We start from the raw sequence: 23,166 nt of genomic DNA, 5'->3' as shown, positions 1-23,166 counted from the left end.
ACTTCCCAGGTCCCTACGCTCCCCCTTCCCTTTATAAATCAGTGTCACCAGGCCCTCCTGCATGTCGTCCGGTACCTGCCCTTCCTCCAACGTTTCCCTACAAATTTGCACAACATCCTCCTTCAGGAGTTCCCAGAATTTTATGTAAAAGTCCGCCGGGATCCCGTCCGGGCCTGGGGTCCTGTTCTTGTTCAGCCCCTTCACCGCCCCTTCCACTTCCTCCCATTGTATCCTCTCCCCTAGCGCCTCCGGGTTCTCAACCCTCTTCCCCAATGCTCCCAGCAGCTCCTCCCGCCGCCCCCCATCTATCCCTTACTTTTATACAATTCCCCATAAAAGTCCTCCGCTACACTAATCATCCCTTCCGTCGTCACCTGTCTACCCCTAGTAGGACTAACCAGCTCCCTCATTTCATTGTCTCCCTCCCTACCCGCCTTAAGGAAAAATCGTGTACACTGCTCCCTATCCTCTGTTGCCCTGACCCTCGCCCTATACACTAATTGCCTAGCCCTCTTTTCCAGGACTGAGGCTACCCTCCCCTTCATCTCCGCTATCCTTTCTGCCACCGGGAACCCTAGCTCCAGCAGCCCATACAACCTTTCTAACCTAGCGTTCCATTGTCTCAACTCCCTACCCACCCCCTTTCTTCTACTGTAACACTGAAAGAACTTCCTGATCCTACACTTTACATGCCCCCACCACTCCACCCTCGTGGGGAAGCACACCTGCAGCGTCCTCCAGTTGGCATACGCTCGCTTGAAATCCTCCACCAACTCCTGCTCCGCCAGCAAGCCTACATTCATCTTCCACACTCCCTTCCCCCTCTCCACCACCCCTGGGATCACAAGCCCCGCCACCACCATTCTATGATCCGAGAGGGGGAAAGGTTCCACCCCCGCGCTGCCCACGTTTACCTTGTCGGAAACGAAGATAAAGTCAATGCGAGACTGTGTTCCCCCACTCTTGTCCGCCCACGTGAAACCTGGCCGCGTGCCGTGCACCCTCCTGAACGTATCCACCATCCCAAAGGTCCCCATCAGCTCCCTCAGTTCCCTGGAAGAGGAATCCAACTTCCTCCTCCCCTTCACCGACACCAGGTCCGCCAGGCCTAACGGGCAATTAAAATCGCCCCCCACGATGACCTGCCTCCTAGTGGCCAGTAGGCCCGCCAGGCTCTCCCACACCTCCTTCCTTTCCATGCACCGTACCGGGGCGTACACGTTTATCAGCCGAAGCTGCACGCCCTGGTAAGTAGCGTCTAGACAGAGAAGCCGACCCGGTATTATTTCCTGGGTCCCTTCTACACTCATTCCCCGTCTTCCTAGGAGGGTGACCACACCTGTGCACCTGCTCTCGTTGCTGCCGGACCAAAAGTACTGTCCCTTCCATCCGTCCAGCAGAGCCTCCGACCCTAGGGTGTAGGGGAGGTGACATTCCTGGAGGAAGATTACATCGCGTCTGGTGAGCTGCAGCCACTGCATGATTGCCCCCCTCCTTCCCTTCCCCTTCATCCCTCTCACATTGACCGATGCTGCGGATATGTCCATGCCGGGGCGTGATTTATCCCGTGTCGGACTCCGGCGCGTGCTCCCTCCTCCTGCCTTTGCCCACCTTCCCCTTAACCGGTTTCCTCCCCTTTGATTTACGGGGCTTTCCCTGGATCAAACGCTCCCCCCCCTCCCCCCACCTCCACCCCGACTCCCCCGAGTCCGGCGCGGATCCTGAAGGGCTCGTGTCTTCCTGGGGGCCAGCTCCTATTAGGACTCTGTCCCGCTTCCTTTTCCTCCCCCCCACTTCCTCCCATGTTTCCTCCGCCTCTTCCTCCGTCCGCTGCTCCACCTCGCCCTCCTCACCCGTCACCTCCGACCAGTTCCCCAGCGGCGTTCCCGAGTCCTCCGTGCCGTCTCCCCTTCCCTCCTCCGCCTCCTCCAGTGGTGGTGGTGCTCCCTCCCCCGCCGATCCCCCTCCCTCACCCTCCTCGGGGGGCCGCGGTTCCTCCACCTCCCCTTTCCCTTCCCCTTCACGCTCCCGGCCCGCTTCCCGCCCGGCAGCCTCCATCGCCTCCTCCACCTGGCCACTCCGCCATGCCCGCGCCCTGTTAGCGTAGGATTCAGGGCAGGTCCTGTACAAATGCCCTCTGCTGCCGCACAGGTTGCAAAGGGCAGGCTCCCCGCACTCCTCGACCGTGTGGTCCAGCGCCCTGCACCTGTAGCAAACGCGCGCCACACACGCTGCCGCCAGGTGCCCCCCCCCCCCACACCTCCTGCACAGCTTGGGCTGTCCCGCGTACACCACATAGCCCCTGTTTCCGCCGATGTTCAGAGCACTCGGGACATGCTTCAGTGCCCCCCCCCTCCGTCTTCAGACGCACCCTCCACTGCCTGGCCCCCCGTCCATATCCCCGCCGCATCCAGCACCCTCTTGCAGCCCGACAGGACCACACAGTGCTGCCGCAGCCACACCTCCACGTCCTGGTCATGCAGCGCTTCATTATAAAGGAACACGGTCACGACCTTCGTCTCCAGGTCCGATAGCAACCGCGTCCTCATAGAAGCCAGCGGCTTCTCCCCCGCCTTCTCCTCGAAACGGGCAAGGAATTTTTTGCAGCAGGATGTTGGTGGTGAAGCTCACATCGAATGCCCTCCCCCCCCGGCAGGGCAATTAGGCAGTACAAGTCCTCCACCTCCACCTGCAGCATTCCCAGTACAACCGATCTCACGAAGGTCGTCCTGTCCAGGGTGACCCCCTCTTCCACATCTTCCTTAAACTCGACCCGCACGCAGTTGTGCCTCTTGGCCTGCAACGGGGTCAGGCCCGCCCCAGCTCCACCGCGCCACCTCCCCGCTCCCCCGCCGGGCCTCCCCGCACCCACCGGGCCAACCCCCGCAGTCTTCCCCCCCCACTGCCCCCCCTTCGACCCCTGGGCTGCGGGCGCCTCTCCCGCCCCTTCCCCCCCCCTCCGATCGGGGGTACTCCCACCCCCTCCTCCCGGTGCTCCCCCTCGTTCTCCTCCTCGCTCCTCCCTCCCCGCGCTCTCCAACCCCTCCACTCCCCCCACTCTCTTCCCTTGTTGCGCCTCACCCGACGTCACTCCCGCACCAGACGGGCCCGCCCCGCTCCAACGGTCTCTCTCAGCGCCCCGGGCATCTTCCTCAGGCTGCGCCATGCGCCGCATCTCCGTCTCCATCTCCGCGTGTTCGCTGCAGCTGGGTCACTCCTCCCACTGCGCCCGTGACTCACCCACCCTCCGGCAGCAAGGCCACCCCAGACCACCCGGTCTGGGGCCCTCGCACACCCCGGGGTGGCTGGAGAACCCACGGGACACCGACGAGCCTCGACAGTGTATCAGGGGAGAACCGGTTCAGGAACACGTTTCGCTGGTGCTTGCGGTTTTTAAAATTTATTCAGTATCTCGGCGGTGACAACAAACCGAAAAACAAACCGAAACCCGAGGGGGCACCCCCTCACTCGCCGCCCTTAAGGTCCGCTCAGTCACGACCCATCCTCTGGGCCGGGATCACCCAGTGCCACAGCATCGGAGAGGAAGCCTCCCCTTTCCGCCACGCACACCTTCACCCCCGGATGCCGGCGAGGACCTCCCCCCCCCCCCGCCCTAGCCCACCCTGGGCAGCGGCCACTTCCATCGTTCCCTTGCGGCCTCGCGCCCCATTTTCTCTTGGTCCATCTCTACTACCCTTTTCAACAGACTCCTCGCAACATAACATGTCTCCAACGGGGACATCAGGGACCCCTCCAGTCCCTTCTTACGCGCTTTCCACAGCGCCTCTTTCGTCGCTCCTATTACAGCCCACACCCGGTCCCTGTCCTCCCTCCCCACCCCCCGCAGCTCTCCCCACATGACGTCCCGCGTCGTCACCCTTGATAGGGCGAAACGGGCCAGCAACGGCTTACTCCTCCTCCAGACTTCCTGGGCGAAAGGGCACGCCACCATCACATGCGCCGCAGTTTCATCCGCGTTGCAGCCCCTCGGGCACTTGGGGGTATGCGCCATTTGGCGGCTGTACAGGAAACCCCGCGTCTCCAACCTGTCTCGGACAGCCAGCCATGACAGGTCCCGCTGCTCCTTCGTGAGCACTGCTGACATCACATTCCTCCAAATCTTCCCGTGCGTCTCCCTTCTCGCACCGGCCACCTCGTCACAGGCCTCTTCCTTCTCCGCCGCGGCCCGCACCTCCCTGGGGGCCCACCGACCCCCCCACCGGCTCAGGCCGTGCTGCCTGACGTAGCTCCCCACCACGTCGCTAACCCCATTCCCCGGCCAGTCCATAGGGGTGTTCCTTCCTGCCTCAGTCATCCCGAGCCCCCGCAACCGCCACGTCAGTCGGTACCTCATATACCACGCTGCCTTGCCCCGCGGCTCCGCAGAGAAGAACAGCCGCAGCGCATTGCAGACAAAGGTCGATTGCAGGGTATACCCCACATTTGGGGCACCCCTCCCCCCCTTCTGGACCTGCAGACACATCACGGCCCTCCTCACCCTTTCCATCCCTCCCCCCCAAATAAACCTGAAGATCGCCGTGGTCAAGGCCTTAACCTCCCTCCCATCTGGCGGGAACACCTGCGCCAAGTAGTTTAGGGGTGGTAATATTTCTGTTTTAACCACCATAATTCTACCGGCCATCGTGAGCCGCCTCCCAGCCCACTTACCCAGGCAGCCCATTGCCTTCCTCACCCCCTTCTCCCAGTTACCTTCCCCCATCCTATCCCCACCGAAAACCACCCCCAGTAACTTTATCCCCTCTGTTTGTAGACTCAGCTCCGGCGGCCGACCCTCGAAAAGCCTCGGGTCTCCAAAAACCATAAGCTGACTTTTCCCCACACTGACCTTCAATCCGGAGGCCGCGCAGAACCTCCCCATCCCCTCCATTGCCCTCCATACCGATGCCACGTCCCTGCATAGCACGGCCACGTCGTCCATGTACAGGGTCACCTTTCCCTGCTCCTTGCACCCCGGTATTACCACCCCCCCAATCCTCTGATCATTCCTTATCATCTGCGCCAGCGGCTCCATGCACATGACAAATAGCACTGGGGACATCGGGCATCCCTGCCGCACCCCCGATCCCACTGGGATGATCCCGGAGCATTCCCCATTTATCAGGAGCCTAGCCCTGAGCCCCCCATAAAGTCGCTTCACCCACTCCACCAGGGGCCCGCACACCCCCATCCTCTCCATCACCGCCAGCATGAATTCATGAGAGAGGCGGTCGAAGGCCTTGTCCAGGTCCAGGCTTAGGATCCCCAACGGGCACCCCCTCTCTCTCTCGCCTTCAATCGCCTCCCTCAAGACCACCAAAGTGTCCGCGATCCTCCTCCCCGGGACCGCACACGTCTGGTCCGGCCCCACCACCTCTCCCACCACCTTCCCCAGTCGCCCCGCCACCACCCTTGCCACGATCTTATAGTCCGCGTTCAGGAGGGTTATTGGCCTCCAACTTCCCAGGTCCCTACGCTCCCCCTTCCCTTTATAAATCAGTGTCACCAGGCCCTCCTGCATGTCGTCCGGTACCTGCCCTTCCTCCAACGTTTCCCTACAAATTTGCACAACATCCTCCTTCAGGAGTTCCCAGAATTTTATGTAAAAGTCCGCCGGGATCCCGTCCGGGCCTGGGGTCCTGTTCTTGTTCAGCCCCTTCACCGCCCCTTCCACTTCCTCCCATTGTATCCTCTCCCCTAGCGCCCCCGGGTTCTCAACCCTCTTCCCCAATGCTCCCAGCAGCTCCTCCCGCCGCCCCCCATCTATCCCTTTACTTTTATACAATTCCCCATAAAAGTCCTCCGCTACACTAATCATCCCTTCCGTCGTCACCTGTCTACCCCTAGTAGGACTAACCAGCTCCCTCATTTCATTGTCTCCCTCCCTACCCGCCTTAAGGAAAAATCGTGTACACTGCTCCCTATCCTCTGTTGCCCTGACCCTCGCCCTATACACTAATTGCCTAGCCCTCTTTTCCAGGACTGAGGCTACCCTCCCCTTCATCTCCGCTATCCTTTCTGCCACCGGGAACCCTAGCTCCAGCAGCCCATACAACCTTTCTAACCTAGCGTTCCATTGTCTCAACTCCCTACCCACCCCCTTTCTTCTACTGTAACACTGAAAGAACTTCCTGATCCTACACTTACATGCCCCCACCACTCCACCCTCGTGGGGAAGCACACCTGCAGCGTCCTCCAGTTGGCATACGCTCGCTTGAAATCCTCCACCAACTCCTGCTCCGCCAGCAAGCCTACATTCATCTTCCACACTCCCTTCCCCCTCTCCACCACCCCTGGGATCACAAGCCCCGCCACCACCATTCTATGATCCGAGAGGGGGAAAGGTTCCACCCCCGCGCTGCCCACGTTTACCTTGTCGGAAACGAAGATAAAGTCAATGCGAGACTATGTTCCCCCACTCTTGTCCGCCCACGTGAAACCTGGCCGCGTGCCGTGCACCCTCCTGAACGTATCCACCATCCCAAAGGTCCCCATCAGCTCCCTCAGTTCCCTGGAAGAGGAATCCAACTTCCTCCTCCCCTTCACCGACACCAGGTCCGCCAGGCCTAACGGGCAATTAAAATCGCCCCCCACGATGACCTGCCTCCTAGTGGCCAGTAGGCCCGCCAGGCTCTCCCACACCTCCTTCCTTTCCATGCACCGTACCGGGGCGTACACGTTTATCAGCCGAAGCTGCACGCCCTGGTAAGTAGCGTCTAGACAGAGAAGCCGACCCGGTATTATTTCCTGGGTCCCTTCTACACTCATTCCCCGTCTTCCTAGGAGGGTGACCACACCTGTGCACCTGCTCTCGTTGCTGCCGGACCAAAAGTACTGTCCCTTCCATCCGTCCAGCAGAGCCTCCGACCCTAGGGTGTAGGGGAGGTGACATTCCTGGAGGAAGATTACATCGCGTCTGGTGAGCTGCAGCCACTGCATGATTGCCCCCCTCCTTCCCTTCCCCTTCATCCCTCTCACATTGACCGATGCTGCGGATATGTCCATGCCGGGGCGTGATTTATCCCGTGTCGGACTCCGGCGCGTGCTCCCTCCTCCTGCCTTTGCCCACCTTCCCCTTAACCGTTTTCCTCCCCTTTGATTTACGGGCTTTCCCTGGATCAAACGCTCCCCCCCCTCCCCCCACCTCCACCCCGACTCCCCCGAGTCCGGCGCGGATCCTGAAGGGCTCGTGTCTTCCTGGGGGCCAGCTCCTATTAGGACTCTGTCCCGCTTCCTTTTCCCTCCCCCCCACTTCCTCCCATGTTTCCTCCGCCTCTTCCTCCGTCCGCTGCTCCACCTCGCCCTCCTCACCCGTCACCTCCGACCAGTTCCCCAGCGGCGTTCCCGAGTCCTCCGTGCCGTCTCCCCTTCCCTCCCTCCGCCTCCTCCAGTGGTGGTGGTGCTCCCTCCCCCCGCCGATCCCCCTCCCTCACCCTCCTCGGGGGGCCGCGGTTCCTCCACCTCCCCTTTCCCTTCCCCTTCACGCTCCCGGCCCGCTTCCCGCCCGGCAGCCTCCGTCGCCTCCTCCACCTGGCCACTCCGCCATGCCCGCGCCCTGTTAGCGTAGGATTCAGGGCAGGTCCTGTACAAATGCCCTCTGCTGCCGCACAGGTTGCAAAGGGCAGGCTCCCCGCACTCCTCGACCGTGTGGTCCAGCGCCCTGCACCTGTAGCAAACGCGCGCCACACACGCTGCCGCCAGGTGCCCCCCCCCCCCCACACCTCCTGCACAGCTTGGGCTGTCCCGCGTACACCACATAGCCCCTGTTTCCGCCGATGTTCAGAGCACTCGGGACATGCTTCAGTGCCCCCCCCCTCCGTCTTCAGACGCACCCTCCACTGCCTGGCCCCCGTCCATATCCCCGCCGCATCCAGCACCCTCTTGCAGCCCGACAGGACCACACAGTGCTGCCGCAGCCACACCTCCACGTCCTGGTCATGCAACGCTTCATTATAAAGGAACACGGTCACGACCTTCGTCTCCAGGTCCGATAGCAACCGCGTTCTCATAGACGCCAGCGGCTTCTCCCCGCCTTCTCCTCGAAACGGGCAAGGAATTTTTGCAGCAGGATGTTGGTGGTGAAGCTCACATCGAATGCCCTCCCCCCCGGCAGGGCAATCAGGCAGTACAAGTCCTCCACCTCCACCTGCAGCATTCCCAGTACAACCGATCTCACGAAGGTCGTCCTGTCCAGGGTGACCCCCTCTTCCACATCTTCCTTAAACTCGACCCGCACGCAGTTGTGCCTCTTGGCCTGCAACGGGGTCAGGCCCGCCCCAGCTCCACCGCGCCACCTCCCCGCTCCCCCGCCGGGCCTCCCCGCACCCACCGGGCCAACCCCCGCAGTCTTCCCCCTCCACTGCCCCCCCCCCCGACCCCTGGGCTGCGGGCGCCTCTCCCGCCCCTCCCCCTCCGATCAAGGGTACTCCCACCCCCTCCTCCCGGTGCTCCCCCTCGTTCTCCTCCCCGCTCCTCCCTCCCCGCGTTCTCCAACCCCTCCACTCCCCCCACTCTCTTCCCTTGTTGCGCCTCACCCGACGTCACTCCCGCACCAGACGGGCCCGCCCCGCTCCAACGGTCTCTCTCAGCGCCCCGGGCATCTTCCTCAGGCTGCGCCATGCGCCGCATCTCCGTCTCCATCTCCGCGTGTTCGCTGCAGCTGGGTCACTCCTCCCACTGCGCCCGTGACTCACCCACCCTCCGGCAGCAAGGCCACCCCAGACCACCCGGTCTGGGGCCCTCGCACACCCCGGGGTGGCTGGAGAACCCACGGGACACCGACGAGCCTCGACAGTGTATCAGGGAAAACCGGTTCAGGAACACGTTTCGCTGGTGCTTGCGCCCGGCGTCGTCGGGCAATTCGCCAGAATGGTGAGGCTCTCCTGTGTCTCCCGTTCTTATATAGAGCAGCAGCAGGGTGACGTCATCATTAACTCGTTAACTCATCAGGTGCAAGATTCAAGGGGGGAGTGATTGTAATTATATACTAGATTAGTAATCAGGCTATTGTTACGATGCGAGTTGTAGATTAGTAATCATTTGGAATGTGTTTTATTGTGATTATGCTACATTAGTAATCAGTTAGTGGTTGTTTCCCTTATAAGTAATTGTAATGTATCTTATTTAATAATACGCTTCCAGGCCGCACTAAGCCTGTAGCTGTCTGAGCGATTAAAGTTATTTCTGTTTCTCTCAATTTCAATCGATTCTCTAATTAGTCTTTGCCAGTAGTAACTAGTTTTACACAACACTTCCACGTTGTCAAAATCAATTGAGTGTCCCTGTTGGCATGCATGTTCTGCTACTGCCGACAGTTGTGTTTGTGATAGTTTAATATTTCTCTGGTGTTCCTTTAGTCTTACACTAACGTTACGCCCTGTTTGTCCAATATAACATCTGCCACATACACAATTAATCCGATATACACCTTCTGTTGATAATTTAGGTAATTCGTCTTTAGTGCACGTTACTAGTTGTTGAATTTTGTGTACTGTACCAAATCTTACTGTAATGTTTTGCTTTTGCAAAACACGGGCTAATTTATCAGTTACTCCTGAGATAAATGGTATTTTTATTGTTTTAATAATCTGATCGCTTTCAGCAGTGTTGCTTTGCGATCGTGATTTGGCTTTTAGTGCTCTGTTAATTTGAGCATTATTGTAGCCATTCTGTCTTAGTGCTTCTTTAACATGTTTAATCTCTCTCACTAGACTTTCACCATCTGACACTGTTTTAGCCCGATGTATGAGCGTCTTGATAAGAGAGGATTTCTGAGCTGGGTGATGATGCGAATCTGCATTCAGATAGGCATCAGTGTGCGTTGGCTTTCTGTAAACGCTGTGTGTTATTTTACCGTTTTCGAAGGTAATACCAAACGCAGTTAAAATAACACATCACATAAAGTCTTCTAAGGCTAACAAAATACTACACAAAGCTAGCGAATTATTATTAATAGAAAGAATACAACACAACAGGAGTGAATTATCCAACATTTCTGAATCGCTAAGCATTTACATTTAATATAAGCAATAGTGTGTCCATGCATGATTGGAATATAATCGATACTATAACACAACAATCGGCTGATAATGTGTTTAATCTAACAAATGCTAACCAAATTAACAAATTTTCTAGACTTTACAATAAACAAATCCCTATTAAAAACGAACAATTTGAAAACAAAACCGTAATGAACTTGACTAACACTGATTTAACCACTGACATGATTTCTGTCCTTTCTAAGGCCTTAACTTTGCCGTTACCCCACGCACAATTCCAGTGGATGAGATAATTGCTGAGGTAGAATCAGCAGTAAGACTCCTTCCACATAATGAGGCAGAGATGACTAGACACGAGGTTGCCAAAATTATTGAGAATAGTAAAGTACCTAAAGTAAATATTAGCTCGAACGAGGCAAAAGCCTTAAGAGAGCTTCGTCTAAACAAAGATATTCAAATCCTAGCAGCTGACAAGGGCCGCACTACAGTAGTGATGTCACGAAGCGATTATGATAATAAAATTAAAGATTTATTAGAGGAAAGTACCTACATTAAAATTAAACGAGATCCAACTAATACTTTGGAACGTAAGACTACTGCAATCATTGCAAATTCATTAATCCCAAAAAATGAGCAATTCCTAATGAAGCCAAGGGCTTCAAAACCACCTAGACTGTATGGGCTACCAAGATCCATAAAGTCGGCATCCCTTTACGACCTATAGTCAGTACAATTGGCTCTGCCACCTATAAATTAGCAAAATATGTAACTAAACAAATTCAGCCTTACATCGGTAGGACATCATCATTCATAAGAAATTCAGAACATCTTGTGAATATGATCAAAGATATTAAACTTAACCCTAATGATATTTTGGTGAGTTTTGATGTGATTTCGCTATTCACTAAGGTTCCAGTGAGCGAGTCGCTTAAATTACTTGATACACTGGTAAAGAATACAGGTTTAGCAAAAGATATTCCGAAACTCGCAGACCATGTCTAAATAACACTTACTTCTTATGGAGAGGCGAATTCTTTAAACAAAGGGAGGGAGCAGCAATGGGCTCTCCTTTATCTCCTGCTATAGCAAATTTGTACATGGAAAACTTTGAAACCAGAGCACTTGCCTCGAGCACATTAAAACCATCCTTTTGGTTTAGATATGTGGATGACACTTTGGTTGTCTGGCCACATGGTAAAGATACACTTAACGATTTTCTAAATCATCTCAATGCACAAAACCCGGCCATTCAGTTCACCATGGAAATGGAGGTGAATAACACACTCCCGTTCCTGGATATTTTACTTGGGCATGGCCCAAACGGTAAAATAACACACAGCGTTTACAGAAAGCCAACGCACACTGATGCCTATCTGAATGCAGATTCGCATCATCACCCAGCTCAGAAATCCTCTCTTATCAAGACGCTCATACATCGGGCTAAAACAGTGTCAGATGGTGAAAGTCTAGTGAGAGAGATTAAACATGTTAAAGAAGCACTAAGACAGAATGGCTACAATAATGCTCAAATTAACAGAGCACTAAAAGCCAAATCACGATCGCAAAGCAACACTGCTGAAAGCGATCAGATTATTAAAACAATAAAAATACCATTTATCTCAGGAGTAACTGATAAATTAGCCCGTGTTTTGCAAAAGCAAAACATTACAGTAAGATTTGGTACAGTACACAAAATTCAACAACTAGTAACGTGCACTAAAGACGAATTACCTAAATTATCAACAGAAGGTGTATATCGGATTAATTGTGTATGTGGCAGATGTTATATTGGACAAACAGGGCGTAACGTTAGTGTAAGACTAAAAGAACACCAGAGAAATATTAAACTATCACAAACACAACTGTCGGCAGTAGCAGAACATGCATGCCAACAGGGACACTCAATTGATTTTGACAACGTGGAAGTGTTGTGTAAAACTAGTTACTACTGGCAAAGACTAATTAGAGAATCGATTGAAATTGAGAGAAACAGAAATAACTTAATCGCTCAGACAGCTACAGGCTTAGTGCGGCCTGGAAGCGTATTATTAAATAAGATACATTACAATTACTTATAAGGGAAACAACCACTAACTGATTACTAATGTAGCATAATCACAATAAAACACATTCCAAATGATTACTAATCTACAACTCGCATCGTAACAATAGCCTGATTACTAATCTAGTATATAATTACAATCACTCCCCCCTTGAATCTTTGCACCTGATGAGTTAACGAGTTAATGATGACGTCACCCTGCTGCTGCTCTATATAAGAACGGGAGACACAGGAGAGCCTCACCATTCTGGCGAATTGCCCGATGATGCTGGTTGCAATTACCAGCGAAACGTCGTACTCAAATTGTAAATGTTGTTGCTTCAACACACCGGTGGGCTAAAGCAGTGAACTATTTGTCTTTGTCAACGTGACACATTTTTACTGATTGGCCGTGTCGGGTGGTGGAGGGTCACGACACATTTATAAATAAACGCGATCTAAACCCAAAAATCGTTGATTATGAATAACATTGGTCGCGAAGCCTACGTGTTAAATATTCAATCCCACCCCCTCCGCCGCGATTTTGACTGGCAGTTCATTAACATAATTGATTCAGGATTACCGTCGCGAGTTTATTGCGACGGGTTCAGCAGCCAAGCCCAATCACCCCACGTGGGCCCGGCTCATTAACATAATTTATTCAATTTCACCGCTGATCGTTGGGGGAGGGGATTGTGTGGTGAACCCCGCTAGTGACGTCATATCACCTCCTGCTGCCGCGTGACGTCACGATGTATCCGGAAGCTGCTGCACCGCGCGCGCGCTCACTGAGATCCGAGGTGAGAAGTTCACATCGTGGTGGTTGTTGTTGTGGTGGTTTGTTGTTGTGGTGGTTGTTGTTGTTGTTGTTGTTTACCCAGGTAGAGCCTCGCTCCGTCTCTCGTAGGGATATCAATTGAGTAGCAGCGAGGATGGAATCGATGTCCAGGTTGGAACATTACAACGCGGGGCCTATCCATGCTGGGCCTTGCCTCCTGCCCTCGCCTGATTGCATTTGCTTTAATTCTCTGCTTAAGTTTAATTTGTCTTCATCTGGCTCACTGTGAAAATGTGTTTCTTTTAAATATTTCTACAGTTGTTTTTATCCTACCTAAGCCAAGCCCACTTCAGCTGCTATACCGCTCTTGTTTTCAGAAGCGACCTTCCCACAACAAAGTGGCTTATCAAACGTGTGGAAATGTTTGTCGGTCAAATACTCTAAACGCGTGGTGATGTTGACTCTTAATGTGGAGAGGAAAACCCGAGGAAATTCCACGCGACCACGGGGAAACTGCAAATATACAGGAGCGTTCTGCTGAGTTGGTTTTGCTGATGCACCCTTTAGACCGATGAACAACTATTTTGATAATTGGTTTTTTATCTGGCAACAAGAGTCTCTCTCTGATGGTGCATTGTCTTTGAGTTGTGCGCCTTTTGGCGTCATCTGGTCCAACACCATGTGAGACTAGGTTCTAAGGAAAGCTATCTCGTGTGTGGACCAATGAACTTCAAGGACAGTGCATACATTATCAAAGTTATCTTTTTTTGTTTTCATTATGACTAGGTATTGTGGTCTATGCAAACATGACTCCTCATAAAAAAGGTGTCAGTTTTGTTGCCAGATAAAAGGGTAAAAAAAAACAATTATCATATTTTTTACTGGCAAATGAGGTTCCAATGGTGTAAACTATTTTTATATTACCAACCAAGGCTCACAGAGCTGTTAGATCTTTTGTCAGAAGCCACCTGGCCATAGATGATAGCTTAACGAAATGGCTTTAAACGTGGAAGATTATAGCAGCCAAATAATCTAAATGCATGTTACTAAATGTGGAGGGAAAAAATCGAAGGACCCTAAGAAAAACAAATAGTGTGAGTGAGTGTACTCATTTGTGTTAGTGTACTCCGCAAGCGTAAACTACGTGCGTGAGTGTACTCTGCGTGTGTGAGATTACCCCGTGTGTGCGAGTGTACTCCGTGTGTTTACTCTGTATTAGAGTACTCTGTGTGAGAGTACTTTACTGTGTGTGAGTGTACCCCGTGTGTGTTGTGTGGGGAGCGGCCGTGTTGTGCGGTGACGTCACCCTCAGAGTCGGCTCCCCCCCCCCCCTTTGTCTGGCGGGTGACGTCACCAAGAGCAGACCGGGGAGAGGAGTTGGGGACAGCAGCTGAGAGGTGCGCTTGGGGCGAGTGCTTGAGAGTGAGTCACGCATGTAGAGTGTGTACAGGGAGAGGGAGTCGGTGTGTTCATTGTAATGTGTGTGTGTGTGATGTATTGTGCTGTGGTGGCGAGATGTTAACTACCTCACATGGTATGTAGGATGTCGTGGGTTTGAGTCCAACGCTGACGCATTTATAATTGGTTTAATTTTTTTTCTTTTCTTTCTCTCCCTGTAGTGGCATTGATTTTTCTCCACATTTAGAAACATGCATTTTGAGAATTTGGCTGCAAAACATTTCCATATTATAAGCCACCTAAGTTGAGCTATCATTTGTGTCCAGGTCGATTCTGAAAAAGAACTATGCAGCTCAGTGGGCCTCACCTGGTAAAATAAAATAGCGTACTGTGTTTGAGGGTTTTCCAATTTAATTTCTTACTTAGCAGTTAAAAATTATGTTTCAGGAGGGTCCTGCATTGGAATGTTTGACCACCACCAAATATATTTTGAGTTTAGGTTTGGGAGAAAAACGGAAAAGCCAGTGGAACACCAATGCCGACGGTGACGGCCGACGCCAGGATAGCAGCCACGGGCTTGAAGCGAGGGCAACCCGGCTCTTGTCCCAAGAAAGGAATCCGCTCCCCGCTGCCCTCCACGGTGGCTGCACGCTGAGCCCCAACTTTCCCAGGAGGTCGGTACCTGCAATACACTCGTGGCATAACACGCTCGACACGTATAACTCCTGGTTACACACCTGGTGTCCGAGGCGACCCTTAAGGGTGACCCTCCCCAGCAGTCCCATCCCACTTCCACTTGCAGTGTGCAGCGCACGATCCGGGGCCTGTAGGCGGCCCACGTCAACCCCAACCACGCTGCCGTGTGTTGCACTCACGAGTGACGTTACTGCCCCCGTGTCCAGCAGAATCTGGGTACGCCACCTGTTCACCTGCCCTTCCACGAGCGACGTGACCCCCATTATTCCTGCCACCAGCTCCCGCAGCCAGTCACCCGCAGTCGCCGCATTCTGGGGTGTTGTTGTCGGCATCTGCGTGGGGGTCATTCGCTCACCATTATCACGACAGTTTATTTGTGTTGGGGCCACGTCAATTGCAACCCCTCCGTGGTCAACCTCTTTATGGAGGCCTTGGTTTCGATTTAAAGCTTTCGTGACTGCAGGGATTCATCTTCTTGGTTCTTTCGGTAAAGTCACGTAGAAGGGAAGTAATAAAATAATAAAAATAAAACATAATAAAATAATTCTCACGACGTTTCGGCCACAACGCAAGCTGAGCAACTAACAGTAAGTAATACATTACAATTCTATGTCGCAAAAAATATAATATGCTTCCAGCTAAACTTTTTTCCTTACATCAAACAGGTCTAACCCGTACTATATGCTGCCATAGACAAACCCAACATTAAATTACATACTGTATTACTATACACCACCTTATACATTGTTATATTACACTATGTATTATTCTACCCACCCTAATGTATATCACACTGCTATATATTCACTATACAATTACGATACTATATATTACCTTGTACATTGTACATTGTATTAAGCATATAAATGTTATGCAGGGAATGGATTCTTTGCTCTGCTACTCTCCCATTATCATATTTCGTTGCTGCCTCTTAGTATCTTTCACACGACGGTCAATGGTACAGTGTATAATAACAAATAGCATAACATTTATATGCTAATACAATGTACAAAGTAATATATAGTATCGTAATTGTATAGTGAATATATAGCAGTGTGATATACATTAGGGTGGGTAGAATAATACATAGTGTAATATAACAATGTATAAGGTATAGGGTGGTGTATAGTAATACAGTATATAATTTAATGTTGGGTTTGTCTATGGCAGCATATAGTACGGGTCAGACCTGTTTGATGTAAGGGAAAAAGTTTAGCTGGAAGCATATTTTTTTGCGACATAGAATTGTAATGGATTACTTACTGTTAGTAGCTCAGCTTATTAGAGAGGATATTTAGTATACTGATGATACTATGAAGTTTATACTTTAGTTTTTTACGTGGTTGTTTGGTTGCTGCAGCTGCATACTATTCACATTCCTTCCCTTTGTTGGTGCTGCCCCTGCCCCCTCCCTTTGATGCTGTTAATCCTGCATAATGCATGGGCATAATATGACTTTGAAAACCCCCCGCCCACCTCCCACGCATTTCACAATTAGCACTTCGCATTCCTGAATTTCCCATAAATATGCTAAATTCCTCTTCAAATGCAAATTCTTTTGTCAAGGCTCTCTTCCTCCTCCTTCACAGCTTAAATAGACACTTCAAGCCTAAGACGTGTCATTTAGACTCTGTCTTATCGACAGACATGTTCTTCACCTGAGGACGGCTGCTTGCGTTGTGGCCGAAACGTCGTGTGAGAATTATTTTATTATGTTTTATTTTTATTATTTTATTACTTCCCTTCTACGTGACTTTACCGAAAGAACCAAGAAGAGGAGGCCTTGGTGTTTAACCCTGGTGCTTCTCTCGCACGGGCGATCTGGTGACAGTCTCTCACGAGATGCCCCCATTGGTCGCATAGATAGCACGCACGGGGAAGGGCGGTGGCTCCATAAGAGGCCCCTTGCCTACTTCCCCTTACCCTCCCAGTGCGCATTTGTTCGAGTTCTGCCTCTTATTGAGACACTCGCCTGGTTAGCCCCCCGACCATGGAGCGTAGCCCTCCCACCTCGGACTGGACTATCTCCGCTGTAGACTGCAGCTTGGTCACATTCAGGTGTACTTGGGTTACCTCCTCGCGTACTTGGGTCACATGGCCTGCGTTATCTCCTATACCGGTCTGTATCCCTGCCACCCATCCTGGGGTTGTCTCACGGGGTCCCGGAGGCTCCCTCGTCCCCCCCCCTCACCTCCTCCTCTGGAAGAAGACTTGCAATGGTGCTATCCCGTCCCAGCCGTCGGAATTCCGCACGCTCGCTAGCAAATCTCTCACACACACGTGCGCGTGCTCGGCAAGGGTGCTAAATGGGGGATATGGGCAGTTCGCATCTGGCTGACACCCCGTTGTGCTTGTCAGATGCTGCTGAACTTTCTCGGCGGCAAGGTCATCGATGATCTCGGCAGTGTATCCCGGGCATGCGCTCTGTGTTAGCAAACGTGATTTATTTTCAATGCGCGCTCACTGAGATCCGAAGTGAGAAGTTCACATCGTTGTCGTGGTGGTAGTTGTTGTTTACCCAGGTAGAGCCTCGCTCCTTCTCTGTCTTGTAGGGAGGCCGCTTTGGATTGCACCACTTTTCGATTTCACATTAACATGCTAATTTATTACGTTAACATCACTTGCCCCGGCCACTTCTTTATGACCCTTGGGCTACACCCATTTCAAACCTTCTAAAACAGTCTGCCTCAGCAGCAGACCATGCATTTTCTATCAGAGTGTTTTTGTTTGCATTCTGACCACAAGTATTGTGGTTAATGCACACATGATTCCTTGTTAAAGGTTTCAGTTTGGTGTTTTAACATCTTAACACCTGTTTTGTTGCCAGAAAAACGGGGAAAACCTATTCTCATATTTTAGTACTGGAAAAGGTTCCATGATGAAATATTACAGTATATTATAGGTGAGCCGTGCGTGTGCAGAGAGGACAATAAGGACCTGGAAGTTAATTAATTTTGTGGCAAAAATGCAGGCCTGATAATATGTAAGGATAATGTGGTAAATGAGAAAAAATATAGCAGCGGCGGGGTGTTGGAGTGTGCAGGTGTTACAGGTGTTGATGATGAACAGGTAAGCTAAAAATTGTGTGAAAAACATAACTTACCCTTGAGTACGCATGGAATTTTTGATGTGTGTTTGTTTCATAGTGTTGGCGCAATTTGGTTCTCAAAAAAACACAAAGTCTGCTTTATTTATATACATTTAAACTCATCTTGGAATGTTTTGTATACGGTTTCTCCACATTTATTTCAGTAATTTAGTTTATTGGGAATACAGTACAGTACTTATTTCAATTGTAATGTATATTTTATATGCCGTTTACCTAACCCCATTATTTAGGTCAGGCTTAAATGTTAAATATCGGCATTTTAGCTTTCGCACGGCACTTTCCAAGAATGTAACCTCCGCGCTATTCAAGGGGCTGCTGTATTTTTTGTCCATCAGCTATAGTACAGGAGTACGGATTTTCAGCAGAAACTAGATCTCTGCTTTCTTGGTGTAATTACAGCCTATAGTACCATACAGAGGCTTGGGGTTTTGGTTTGTTTTTGGTTTTCGATGTCTCTGCCTCTTCTCACAATCGTTGAGGATTTTTATGATTTTGGCTGGCCCATCTAAAGTTGCGTGACCAGGAGTCGGATCCCTTTCTTGTTCAATTTGGCTTGTGGCCGAAATTCCCTCTAGCCGCATGCATTACATTACGTAGCATTTGCATATAGTTGTGTTTTGAGAAGCTCACAACGACCCTATAAAAAATGCATTTGATACAGTAACAATGATACGCTAATCAATGTCTGTTATAGTCAAGGGATTTTCCCCTGCTGGTCAACCATGTTATGCATGTTGATGATCTGGTCATGGCTACTCAATGATATTGAGTTGGAGAATCGTGTTCTGTACCTGGAGAATTCCATGACGAAATGGGGCCTTGCATATGTTCTACAAAAAGATCACCTCCCTGGGAAAAATCTTGACCTAAAGCTTTCGTAACTGCAGGAATTAATATTCTTTGGGTCTTTCGGTTAAGTGACGTGACTTTACCGAAAGACCCAAAGAACACCTCCCTGGGAATTTAATGTCATACAGCACTGCACCTGCTCAGCTCTCCATGAATAATCAGGTTGTTCTACACGTGGTGGAGGAGCTCCTATACCTGGTTAATGTGTTCATGACCAGCTTTGGTTTGGCATCCAAGTCTCACTTCAAATTGGTCTAGCAGCATTCTTTCATTAGGCTCTGTAACACTATGTGGAAGCTGCCTGGACTTTTTTTACATACAAAGCTGTGAGTGTCCATCACCAAGGTCTAGTCCATTGCAAAGGTCTCGTCAAAAAACAGGCAATAGTCTACATTATAGACTGCCAATACACTCACCGAGGTTAAGAACCAGGCTACAGTCTACATTATAGACTGCCAGTACGCTCACCCAGAGGCGTAGCTAGGGGGGGGCAGGGGGGTACATATGTCCCCGGGCGCCAAGGTAAAGGGGCGCCTAAATGAGGCTTACAACGTTACATTATCACTTAATGCGGCGGGCGCGGCAGCCTGAAACTACTGCGCAAATCTACACCTCAACCTAAAAGTTTATATATCCCGCCACACACAGCCTACATTGCATGTAATTACATTTTCTCAGGTCATAAGATTTGTGGATGTGGATTTTCAAACTAAAAAAGTAACTATCAAAAAATCATTTTTAGGTTATATCGAGATACATGAAAAAGATGCAGCAAGCCTAGAAAGAGTCATCGTCGAGATACTGAAATTTGACAACATACCTCTAGCCGACTATCGGGCACAATGTTATCACAATGCTGCTGTGATGACTGGGCATATATCCGGCCTTCAACAACGAATATGTGACAAAAATCACAGAGCATTGTTTGTCAACTGTGACAACCACAGCTTAAACTTAGCAGGAGTACACTCAGCTAAACAGGATCCACTTGTCGTCACGTTTTTTGGAACAGTTGAAAGTATATATTTTTCTCTCGTTCAACAATTCATTGGGAAGAGTTAAAAAAAGCTGTGCCCATCACAGTAAAGCGGGAGTCTGAAACACGCTGGAGTGCATGATCAGAAGCTGTTAAAGCTCTCTATGATGGAATGGATGAACTAGTAGGGCTGCTAGACAAATTGTCGGAGGACGTAACTATGACGCCTGAAACCAGAAGTGATGCAGAACAGTTACAGGCATGCGTATTAAATTTTTGCTTCATAGTTTTATTACATTTCTGGAATGTCATTCTTGGAAAATGTAAGCGCTTACAGGGTCCTACTATGAATTTCAAGGAAGCAGCAACTGATCTTGAATCTTTGGAGCATGAATTTGTCCAGCTTCGTGATGATTTGAGCCAAGTTGCTGTAAAAAACGCCAAAACAAGATGCACAGCCTGGGGGATCGATGTGGACAGAAGAATTAGGTGACGTCGGAAGATGCCGGGAGAACTGGCACAGATGTCGATGCAATTCGTCGAAATTGCACAGATTTTGGAAATTTCTATGACACCGACAGATTGCAAAATGCTGCTCGGTAACCGGAATTAAGTTCTACCAGAAACTCCTTTGGATCTTCTTGGTTTTATTGTGTTTTATGGAGACGACATATTTGCGAATTTCACTACAAATTTTATTAACAGTAGCAGTTTCAATTGCAAGCTGTGAGCGGTCGTTCAGCAAATTGAAACTTATTTTGTCGTATTTGCGTGCTTCAATGGGACAAGATCGTCTCAGCGATCTTGCTCTTCTTAGCGTTGAAAGAAAAACATTGGAAAAAACATATTTTGATTACGTGATTGACCAGTTTGCGACAGTGAAATCAAGAAAAAATAATCTTTTGTAGACTATGTCAACCAGTCTACGACAGTGACTGAGTGAGCCATGTAATATAATTTCTATAAATTTGCTTCTTTATATACAATGTTTCATTAAAATTGTTATTCCTTATTCGATGTAATAGGAAAATGTGATTAAACGGGGGGGGGGGGGGGGGCGCCAATTTTATAGTTCGTCCCTGGGCGCAAAATATCCTAGCTCTGCGCTCACCGAGGTTAAGAACCAGGCTACAGTCTACATTAGTCGTTTTTTTTCTTCTATTCACTTTATTTGTATTATTATTTTCTATCTACTTGACTTTACCGAAATAACCAAAGAATATTAATTCCTGCAGTCACGAAAGTTTTAAGTCAAAATTTAACCACCTTTTTACCATGCAAGTGTATGAACATGTGAAGTTTGTATTTGCTGTCAAGTATATTGACTCGATTGAACATGGAGGTTAAATCATAAATATAGTTTATTTTAGTTTTGCTTTGGAAATTTTCATAAGAATGGAAACAGTCAGGAAATTAACACAGCACATATGCAGCTGAAGTTAAATCTGTTCATCCTCGCATTCAAGCTAATCTGAGCCTGGCTTCACACCTCTAAGTTGCAAATGAACATTAATTTATACATTTCTGCATAATACAAATAGTATTCTTTTCAAAAGCCTTTGCTAGGTTAATTTTTTCTTAAATATTCCTGTCGTAGCTAGACAACCGAAATTGTGTGCTTGGAGTTTTTGGTAAACATTAATTTTGAAGACACTAGGGTGTCCAGGCATATTTATGACCATTTGCCCTCGCATTGTGTGCCTTAACAGCCGTGTGATGAATTGGGGAATCTCTTTCACTATATCATAAAAATATGAATATGTATAGATGTGTAAGTCATGTGTGACTGTGTATATATGCATTCCTCTGTGCCTCAATACTCACATAGATGGTGTGGACATGCTTTTCTGTTTGCAGCTGACGCTCTCTCTGCAGAATTGGCCTGATGGAGCAAAGGCACTCAGCGCAGTTCAGTACAAGAAGGAAACAATGCGACCAGCATGCAAACAGCACGGATTGTACTGGAAACTTGACACAGCACCAGAGAACACACACAGGAGAGAAACCTTTCAAGTGCACTGTGTGTGAGAAGGCGTTTGCAAAGTCATCAAATCTTAAGACCCACCAGAGAACACACACAGGAAAGAAACCTTTTAAGTGCAGTGTGTGTGGGAAGGCGTTTGCAAAGTCATCAATTCTTAAATCACACCAGAGAACACACACAGGAGAGAAACCTTTCAAGTGCACTGTGTGAGAAGGCGTTTGCACGGTCATCCATTCTTAAATCACACCAGAGAACACACAAAGGAGAGAAACATTTTAAGTGCACTGTGTGTGAGAAGGCGTTTGCACGGTCATACATTCTTAAATCACACCAGAGAAGACACACAGGAGAGAAACCTTTCAAGTGCGCTGTGTGTGAGAAGGCGTTTGCACTGTCATGCATTCTTAAATCACACCAGAGAACACACACAGGAGATAAACCTTTCAAGTGCACTGTGTGTGAGAAGGCGTTTGCACAGTCACCACATCTTCAAAGACACCAGAGAACACACACAGGAGAGAAACATTTCAAGTGCATTGTGTGTGGGAAGGCGTTTGCACAGTCATCACATCTTCAAAGACACCAGCGAACACACACAGGAGATAACCCCTTCAAGTGCAGTGTGTGTGGGAAGGCATTTTTTTATTCATCTACTCTTAAACAACACCAGAGAACACACACAGGAAAGAAACCTTTTAAGTGCACTCTGTGTGGGAAGGCGTTTGCAATGTCATCAAATCTTAAGACCCACCAGAGAATACACACAGGAGATAAACCCTTCAAGTGCAGTGTGTGTGAGAAGGCGTTTTCAGATTCATCTGCTCTTCGACGACACCAGAGAACACACACAGGAGAGAAACTCTTCAAGTGCAGTGTTTGTGGGAAAGCGTTTGCACATTCATCAAATCTTAAAAAACACCAGAGAACACGCACGCATCAGAAAATCCACAAGAAGTGTAATCTGAAATCAGCTTGTGAAAGCCAAAGTGCTGCATGACCCCATTGTTCATGAAACAAGAACCAGAAGACAATCCCAGCCTGGACACTTTGAAAGGTATCAAGGTGAAATATGAACAGAGGCGAAAGTGAATGTGAAGAAGTAACAGTGAAGAGCGTAGAAGGAAGGTTAAATTTGAAGATTATTCAACTCCAAAATCGGACCTTCACATAGATGGAGGCAGTGTGAAACAGGAACTAAATTCTGACTGTGAGGCAGAGCGAGGCAACTCCCAGGAGTTTGTGAGGTGTGGGTGGACTTCTTACACAATACAAAGTCAATGGAGACCAGGTAGATGTGCAAGCTTGAGACAATTAAGCTCCAATGGATGCACCTTTGTCAC

General features: G+C 49.6%; 1 protein-coding gene across 1 annotated transcript; it reads left to right on the top strand.

The window, feature by feature from the left end:
* The first annotated feature begins 12,818 nt into the window (after window positions 1-12,818).
* LOC133362644 (zinc finger protein ZFP2-like) lies at window positions 12,819-22,564 on the top strand. The gene is made up of 3 exons (XM_061581562.1): window positions 12,819-12,836; window positions 14,712-14,886; window positions 21,700-22,564. The coding sequence occupies exon 3, from the start codon at window positions 21,728-21,730 to the stop codon at window positions 22,034-22,036; it is 309 nt and encodes a 102-aa protein (XP_061437546.1). The 5' UTR covers window positions 12,819-12,836; window positions 14,712-14,886; window positions 21,700-21,727; the 3' UTR covers window positions 22,037-22,564.
* Window positions 22,565-23,166: the final 602 nt, after the last annotated feature.

This window comes from Lethenteron reissneri, unplaced genomic scaffold (genome assembly GCF_015708825.2).
Source record: "Lethenteron reissneri isolate LAM-NWPU_2019-01 unplaced genomic scaffold, ASM1570882v1 scaffold_1562, whole genome shotgun sequence".
In the NCBI taxonomy this organism is placed as follows: domain Eukaryota; kingdom Metazoa; phylum Chordata; class Hyperoartia; order Petromyzontiformes; family Petromyzontidae; genus Lethenteron; species Lethenteron reissneri.
Note: the sequence above shows the minus strand (reverse complement) of the source record. Positions and strands in the feature narration are given on the sequence as shown.

What these genes read in the sequence shown, in the direction of transcription:
- LOC133362644 (XM_061581562.1), top strand. Translation starts at nt 21,728, where the DNA reads ATGGAGCAAAGGCACTCAGCGCAGTTCAGTACAAGAAGGAAACAATGC.